Source organism: Leucopleurus acutus (genome assembly GCF_964270905.1).
Source record: "Leucopleurus acutus genome assembly, chromosome: 8".
NCBI classification, from domain to species: domain Eukaryota; kingdom Metazoa; phylum Chordata; class Mammalia; order Artiodactyla; family Delphinidae; genus Leucopleurus; species Leucopleurus acutus.
In genome coordinates, this window is record NC_139151.1 from 58,112,263 (window position 1) to 58,121,260 (window position 8,998).

Sequence of the window (8,998 nt, forward strand, 5' to 3'; positions counted from 1 at the left end):
GTTCCTGAATGTAAGCTCCTTGGGGGCAAGGGCCAAACATGATTCATTCCATATCTTTCCTCCCCTAGTACCTGCCATAGTGTTCAAGAAATAGCTGACCATTAAGATAGTCACTTACACCTTAGCATGAATTAGAAACATCAGCTCCTTCTTAAGAACAGACTTTTCTAGGGAAAGGCGACAGCAAGCATAAGAGTCCAGGGAGCCATGTGGGTTGAAGAGACAGGACAGGGAGAACCAGAGTTGTAGACCACAGTCCTGAAAGAAGCCTCAAGTGGTCACCCCTATCTTTTGGAAGCCATTTCACCACTGGTGAATAGGTAATATATCATTCCCATTTACCCAAGAGAGGTTAAATAATGTATCTAATGTCCCTCACCCATTAGTAAGCCATGAAGACAGGGCAGGAACTCAGGTTTCCTCACCACAGGACCCGAGTTTTTCTATTACCATAGAGAAGGGGGCACACAGTCAGCCCACTTAACAGCTAACTCTATGGGACTGGCCCTGGCTCCAGGGGTGACAATGCTGAAGGGTCCAGGATCCCAGCACACTGGGGGGCGCCGAGTGTGTGAGTTGGGGTGCCCGTGGGCATGAACTGCCAAGAGATGGCATCAGCACCAAAGGCCTGTGCCCGCTTCCCAAGGTAACCAAGGCTAAACCAGGACCCTCATTTACACATGCCCCTGGTCCACCAGCAGTAAGATGGGTGCAGGCACAAGTGCACCCCTGGGGGCAGGGAGGGGGCACAGTCCCCCTCAGAGCCCTGGGGAGGCCGAGCAGCAGAAGGGCCCAGGGTCAGTCACCACCCCCCCACCCCCGTCCCTCCACAGCAGAACACCAGCCCGGGAGTCCTACAGTGTTGGGAGGAAACATCTCTAGTCACAGGCTAAATATCTTTGGTGACAGAGAAGCAATCACAGGCTGAGAAGGACTGTGTTTGTTTTAAGTAAAGAAGAGTACATTCAGGCAGGCTTGGAGGAAACAACTATAACCCCTCATCCAAGATGGCTAGCAGTTTAACTGAGCCATGAGGCACATTTATTTTGTTGATTTGGGACGGCAGGGCCTAAAGCGATGAGACTTGGCAGGCTCTCTCTCCATACACCTCAGGGAGCAGGCCTTTCGCAGGAAGCAGCCTGAGGCTGGGGAAGGAGAAGGGGGTTGGGGGGTTGCCTGTCCCTGCCTGAGCCTTTATACAGTGAAGACCCACCTCCAACCGGGAGGGGAGGGGGTCAGGGTGAAGATGGCAAGACATAAGGGAGGAAAGTGACCTGTTCTTATAAGTCAAATCCACACAGCTAAGCACAGCCATGCACAGGCTTTTCCCTTATAAACACCCTCCTGATGCTGAGGGGGGCCTGGGGATGGACCCAGAGGGCATGGGTTCTATCCCCTCCTCTGGCCTGTCTCCTGCAGCCTCCTCCATGCACTGAAGCCCGGGGCTGTGCAGCAGCCTCTCTCCTTGGACCTCCGCTGGGCCCTGGAGGGACCGGGCAGAGCCCCTGGGACCATGGTTGGACTGAAGCCTTCAGAGGTGCCTCCCACAACGGCTGTGAAGTTCCTGGGGGCGGGCACAGCGGCCTGCTTTGCTGACCTCCTCACCTTTCCACTGGACACGGCCAAGGTCCGCCTGCAGGTAGGCGCCCTTTGGCCGAGGGTCATTACTCCCATCAGCGGAGGGGCTGAGTTCTCCACCAGGGCACCTGCAGTGTCTGCCCGCTCGCTCTTCCTCACAGTGGACCCTGAGCAGGCCACTCACCCCACTGCCCACAACCCTGCCTCGCCACCTCCCCATCACCATCGCCCAAGACCAAAAGATCTTAGTTCCTTGGCAGGACATGCCAGGGCCCTTCATGGCCTTGCCCTACTTTGTAAGCCAAAAAGTGAGAAGTAGAAGTAAGGAATTACTGGGTGAGCTTGGGCAAGCCACTGACAATTTGTACCAAGAAAAACAATCCACGCTGTTCTCCCTGAGGATCCAACACCACACTGTGTACAACAGTCTGTGGGCTGGAAACTGCTACACAAAACTGTCATTTTTACCGGGATGTGATGCTGTGATCATGCTTTTCCAAGGTCCAGCCCCAAGCAGGCCCCCCTGCACACAGCCCCATCCACCCCCCACCCAGCCCCTCACACCGCTGCGGGGTGTCCCTCAGATCCAGGGGGAGAACCAGGCGGCCCGGAGCGCGCAGTACCGCGGGGTGCTGGGCACCATCCTGACCATGGTGCGCACCGAGGGCCCCCGCAGCCCCTACAAAGGGCTGGTCGCCGGCCTGCAGCGCCAGATGAGCTTCGCCTCCGTCCGCATCGGCCTCTATGACTCCGTCAAGCAGTTCTACACCCCCAAGGGATCGGACCGTGAGTGCTGAGGGGGTGGGCAGAAGCAGAATCTAGGCTGTGGGTCAGAAGGCCAGGGCAGTGCAGACTCAGAGGCAGAGCTGGGGCGTGAGAAGTTGGTAACATGCTCATGAGAAGACTCTGAGCCTCCGTTAAGGAGGCTCCGGAGCCTTGGCCCAAGAGAGGAAGGCATCAAGCAGGGGAAGCCCCCAGAGATCAGCGTCAGGCCCAGAGAGGTGCTGGGTGGCGGAACACTGGCCCACTCACTCTCCTCCTCTCCAGACTGCAGCATCACTACCCGGATTTTGGCGGGCTGCACCACCGGGGCCATGGCAGTGACCTGTGCCCAGCCTACAGATGTGGTGAAGATCCGATTTCAGGCCAGCGTGCACACTGGGCCCGGGAGCAATAGGAAGTACAGCGGGACAATGGATGCCTACAGGACCATCGCCAGGGAGGAAGGGGTTCGGGGCCTGTGGAAAGGTAGGTCTGGACTCCAGGTTCAGGGGGTCTTGGGCAGTGATTTCCCTACCCTAGGGCTGGAGCAGGGAACTGGGCAAGGGGGGAGCCCAGCACGTGTATTTCAGCGACTCTAAAGAAACATCCCAACCATTGCAACATCCCAGCTGACCCGCCACCCTGCCCCAAATTCAGTTCAGTTTGCCAACTCTTCACCACGTGCAGGACTGTAAGGGAGAGAGAAATGAATAGAAGACATCCTCGTGGCTCTCACAGTCACACAGAGGAGAGGGGATATGTCAAGGAGCAGCTATTCCACAGGGCAGGATGTGCTGGGATCACGCGCAGGGGCAGGGCCGGAGGCAGGAGAGGCCATGCGGGCTGGGGGTTGGGGCGGGGGGAGGTGACGCACAATCTAGGCCTCAAAGGCTGAGCCGGCTCAGCAGAGAGTGAGGGAAGGGCCTCCCCAGCAAAGGCCGACGAGGATGACTGCAGGGCATGGAGAAGAAACAGAGGCCACTGGGGGAAGCAGCCATGAGGAGGGGGCTTCCTTGGGAACAAGGCTTTACGGTTCCCTACGTGTCTGAGTGGTGGCCACCTTGACAAATGCTGTTGTCTCTCCCACATGTGGCTCGGGCTCACGTGAATCTTGCAGAGGAAACAGTGACCCAGTGAAGGTTAAAGGCAGGACACCTGGGTCACAGCCTCACTTGCTATGTGCCTTCCTGGAGCCCAGCCCTCATCTGTGAAACTGGGGCGGGGCGGGGGGGGGGGAGTCTTGACGCTCTCCAAGGGCCCTGCCAGGGCTACATCCTGTCACTGTTCCAAGAGCCTAGCCTCCCTCTTCCAAAGAAAGGCTTCCTTTTCTGCCTCTAGCCAGGTCTCAGGGAGACATATCTTAATTCTGATAGATACTGCAGATTATCCTCTGAACTGTGGCCCAAACAAATACAAGAGGGCCTCTCTGTTTTTTATCTCTAAGATGGACATGGATAACCTGAGAGTTTTTAAACATCAGAAAGGAAAGTATGGAATCTGCCCACCTGAGGTGGGCTCCTCTGAGACCCCTGGAATGGGGCACCATGTCCCCCCCACTGGGGCCTGTGGCCTTGCAGCCAGGGGTTCCACTTCTCCTCTTCCCCACTCATCAGCCCCACCCCCTCCCTGACAGGAACTCTGCCCAACATCACGAGGAATGCCATCATCAACTGTGCTGAGATGGTGACCTACGACATCATCAAGGAGAAGCTGCTAAACTACCACCTGCTCACCGGTGAGGCCCTGGGCTCCAGGCAGACGGCCCTCCCACAGCAGAGAGGGAACCCGGGACGCCAGAGAGTGGGCACCACCCACAGGCAACTGGGCTTTAGAAGGAGTAGAGGGAGGCACAGTGCCCAGCACATCACTATGATGAGTAGGAAAGAACCCCGGACAGGAGGCCCGAGACCTGGCTTCCAGCCCCGTGCCACCTCTCCCCGTGCACCTTTAAGCAAGGGTCACCTTCTCTGACTACAGTTTCCTCCAACTAGGTGGTTGGACTGGATTACCTTCCAACCCTGGGACAGCCCAGTTCTGTTTTACGAGTCCTTAACAAGAGCTCCGCCCTGGGCACTGTGAGAGATTTGGAAAACACTATCCTTACACTCAGGGAGTTCACAGTTTCATGAGGGACAAACAGTGGACACATATGAAACAGAAAGCAAGGGCACGCCTCATCTCACAGCCCAACATTTGCTCTTCCCTAACCTGCGACAGACGACTTCCCCTGCCACTTCGTCTCTGCCTTTGGAGCTGGCTTCTGTGCCACAGTGGTGGCCTCCCCAGTGGACGTGGTGAAGACCCGGTATATGAACTCACCCCCAGGCCAGTACCGCAGCCCCTTCGACTGTATGCTGAAGATGGTGACCCAGGAGGGCCCCACAGCCTTCTATAAGGGGTGAGCCTCCCCTCCTGCTGCCAGTACTCCTCCTAGAGAAGCAGGCCTCCCTCCCCAGCTCCCTTCCTTCCCGCCATGTGGATTGTGTCTACCATGGGTCCACCTGGAAACACATTGGTGAACAGCACAGGTGTAAATGCCACAAAGGACAAGTATAAAGACCTACGGAAATGATTTTTAGAAAGAGTGGACCAGGTCTGATTTGGAGAGTCAGGGAGGCTTATCTGAGAAAAAGGTTTCTAGGCATAGGTCAAAGTGCTATCCCCAAACGTCCTGGGCAGGGGAGGAGGAGGGAAAGGTGGTTGGTAATCCTGAGACTTTTCCCTGACCCACCGCCATCACTGCGGACCACCACAGTCGGCAGCCCTAGTGCCCAATGTGCTTCATGTCTTCTTGCTTCTCTGCCTTGGCATTTACTGTTCCCTCGGCGTGGAATGCCTTTCCTGTGCCATCCACATGCTCTACATCTTAGCTGTCCTTCAAGACTAGTTCAAATGCCACCTCCTCCCTAACACTCTCAGGTGTAAACTTTCCCCCTCTGTGAACTTCAGTGATACTTCCTGCACACCCCTTTTATGGGATCTACCACTTCCTACTTTGTATCAATATTATAGTATTTGTAAGTTTAAATTATCCCCCATGCTAGAGTGCAGGCTCCTTGCAGCCAAGGACTGTGGCTTATACAGTTGACCCTTGAACAATGCGAGGGTTAGGGGCATGGACCCCATGCAGTTGAAAATACGTGGACAATTTATAGTCAGCCCTCCATACATGAGGTTCCTCCATATCCCTGGTTCCACATCCACAGATTCAACCAACCACGGATCCAACCAACCGCAGATCATACAGTACTGTAGTATTTAATATTGCAAAAAGATCTGTGTATAAGTGGACCCTCATGGTTCAAACCTGTGTTGTTCAAGGGTCAACTGTATACATCTTCCAAATCCCAGAGTCCCCAGCACCAAGGCAGCACTCTATAGTGTAGTCATTAACAATCATCGTGACTGCTAAGTCCCTAAGTATGAGGCCTTTTGCTGAGCACTTCACAAATACTATCTCACCCCCCTGAACTGGGCCGTGTTCTCCACATTTACTGGGGAAGAGACCGAGGCTCAGAAAGGTCACGGAACTCGTCCCAGCTCACAAAGTTTGAACGGCAGAGCCACGGCTCAAACACTGACCGTCAGATACCACCCACATCGTCCATCCCACGCTAAACTCTTTGCTTGGCCCTCTTACCTCCACCACTGAGGATAGTTTTCTGGCGTCCAGCGTTAGATTGGGCCCAACAAGCAACCATGTTCTCGACCCTGGGATGACATCACAAAACTGAGTTCCAGCTGACAGTTCTTTTCCTGTAAGTGCCGCCATCATTTCACTCTTCAGCTGTAGGCACTTGTCTCGGTTTGTACTTTCACTTGGCAAACATTCACTGAGCATCTTGCGGGTGCTGGGCCCTGTGCTATGCGCTGTACCTTAACTCATTTAATCCTCTCGACAACTCCGTGCGGTAGGTGTTGCTGTCCTCATGTTACAGATAAGTAAGCTGAGGCTGAGAAAGATTAAGTTCAAGAAGCTGGTCAAGCTAGGATGTGAATCCAGGTCTAACGCCAGAGTTCACATTCGTTGTCCCCGTGCTATACGCCCTGTGAGGGGCCCAGGCTGAGGGTTCAGGAGAAGCCTTGGTGGGAGGTTCTGGTGCCCAAGCTGAGTCCCACGGAGCCAAGAGCGAACAGCCCGGCAAGGAGAGAAGGAGATATTCCAAGCAGAAGGAGCAACGTGGGCAAAGGTGTGGGAGGAAGCGTCTGGCAGGAGCTGAGAGGACCAGGAGGGGATTAGCGGAGAGAGAGAGGCTGAAGAAGAGGCAGGGGCCGGGCCGCTCCCTGAGTCTGCGAAGCACAGCCGAGGGGAGCTCTCGCCCAGCCGCGCTACCTACCGCAGGACAGGCAGGCTCTCCGGAGAGCAGCTAAATTTGGTGTCACGTTGTTTTTGCCCCTCCAGCTAGAGGCCGAGGTCTCCGCAGGGGTGGCCACTCAGGTTGTAAATGAGCCCAGAAATACCCAGCAGCAGAATGGAGTCAGGTGGTTTTAACTGAGCTACTTAACCTCGGTTTCTAAAGAGAAAGAACTGGCAACAATCATAGCTAGCTGATAGAACTGTGAGAATTAACTGCCTGACACAGTAACACGGCTCAAAATGTTAGTTTTCTTTCCTTTCCCAACTCCAGCTTCTGCCTAAATTCCTTCAGTAGAGAAGAAAATGACTGAACAATCTCAGAAAATGCTCGTGACTAACAGAAGGCTAGTCCTTTGGCACCAGCACCGAGTGGGGAGAGCACATAGATCCATGTGGGACTCCAGTCCACCCACCTGACCATGTGGTTGTTTCTCTCATCAGATTTACACCCTCATTTTTGCGTTTGGGAGCCTGGAATGTGGTGATGTTCGTCACCTACGAGCAACTGAAACGGGCCTTGATGAAAGTCCAGATGCTACGGGAATCCCCATTTTGACTAAGACAAGGCCACTTGGTACTTAACTAGGACAAAACCAGTTAAGGATGGAATAAAGCAGCGGGTCCACACACACAAGGACGTAGACCCACACATGTTTACAGAACTGTTTACTTGCTGCTGACTCAAGAAACAGAAGAGGAGCAAGGACTGTGGTCTTCAGTGCTTTGTCTTAAGAACACCTTTGTTTTGCACTGACAACATGGAAAATAAATTACATTAATTTGTGAAACCCATCAGGTTGGATGCCTAACATTTAGGCAAGGAAAAACAAAACATCCATTTGGATAAAACGGAAGTTTGCAAACTTACGTCCCCTGAAAAATCTGATTAGACGATGAATTATAAACAGGAAAGGGACAGGAGTGGCATGCGATTCACTTGGAAATCAGCTAAGGAGTCTACAGGGGCACCGCCAAAGCAACACAAAGCTTTTGACTGCAGCCTTCGGTTAGCCATGCATCATCAGCTATATTTGTAGCGTGCCTGCTGTGTAAAACCCACTGGGATCCCAGGAAACGTGAGAAGAAAAGAAAACCTAGAACCTGTGTCAAAGGAGCACTGCTGAGCCAGTGTGAGGCTTAGACCCATAAATGTTTGCTGATGACACTGGAGAATCAAGAGGGCAGCCTCAGTCTCTTTCCTGTAAAATGGGAGTAATAATCCCTTTCCTCCTACCTCACTTGGGGTGTTTATGAGGATCAAGTGAGAAGGTGGGCAAGAAAGCACATTATAAAAGCAAAAGCTCTGTACAAATGTAAATAGAAGGACCATGCCTTGGGAAAGATTTTGTAGGTCAGTGAGGAAGTGCCAGGGAAGAAGTTTTTGAAAGACACAGTTGTCTAGAGGTGAGACCAAAGGAACCAGGGGCTTGGGGGCCAGGGGTGACAGAGAATGATGTGCAGCTGTGGGAGCCCCCCACTCCGTGCTGGACTGTGAGGCACCTTGAAGGGTGTGGAGTTTGGGGACAAAGAGATAAATACTGAGCTGAGAGCCTAAAGTACCAGGAATCAGAATTTTTGGGAAATTACTATGACTCAATAAAGGAATTCACACCTTGAGTGTGGGAATGAGAATAGCCACTTTTCTGCCTTCTCTTTCTTGGATGGAATCACCCTTTCTCGCTTCAGGCTTCCTGTGTGTCAGCGCTGGGCCACACCTGGCCCACACACATACACTGCCTTCTGCCCTTCTGCAGGCTGGCTGCTCTGTCGTTTAGGGGTTCGGCACCTCCATATGTAAAAGGCAGGCTTGAACCAGATAACCTCCTTCTGAACTTAACTGGCCATATTTCACATTGATAATTGGGACCCAGAATGCCAGACTTTCTGCTTCTTAGCAGGCTGTGTGGCTCTGATGACAGAACTGGGTTCAAACCACAGACACACACACATACACACACACACAACTATTAGCAACCTAACCATGGGGAATCCTTGCACCTCAGAGTCCTACAGAGAAGTGGGAATGACAATCCTCACTTTGCAGGAGGTGTTCAGTGATGTCATCCTTCCTTCCCTACTCTGACGCCTCTGCACCCTGGGGAGAAACGAACATCCACTTTCCGAAATCAGCACTTTCCTAAATCTAAATCATAATTTTTGAGCATCTACATATACGAAGTGGAAAGTCCAAGCAAAAGCAAAAAAATAAAAATTATTTTGATTTAACGTCTGGTTCAGCTTTCAAATAAAAGCTGTATTTAAAACTTTCTCTTTCTTTTGACTTGACAGCATGTGCAAATC

The 8,998-nt window shown here is 52.9% G+C and overlaps 1 protein-coding gene across 1 annotated transcript; it reads left to right on the forward strand.

The window, feature by feature from the left end:
• Positions 1-1,445: 1,445 nt before the first annotated feature.
• On the forward strand, positions 1,446-7,253 carry UCP3 (uncoupling protein 3; the record flags this gene model as incomplete). Its single annotated transcript, XM_082843815.1, has 6 exons — positions 1,446-1,639; positions 2,163-2,364; positions 2,626-2,826; positions 3,974-4,075; positions 4,558-4,738; positions 7,139-7,253. The coding sequence occupies exons 1-6, from the start codon at positions 1,514-1,516 to the stop codon at positions 7,251-7,253; spliced, it is 927 nt and encodes a 308-aa protein (XP_082699941.1). The 5' UTR covers positions 1,446-1,513.
• Positions 7,254-8,998: the final 1,745 nt, after the last annotated feature.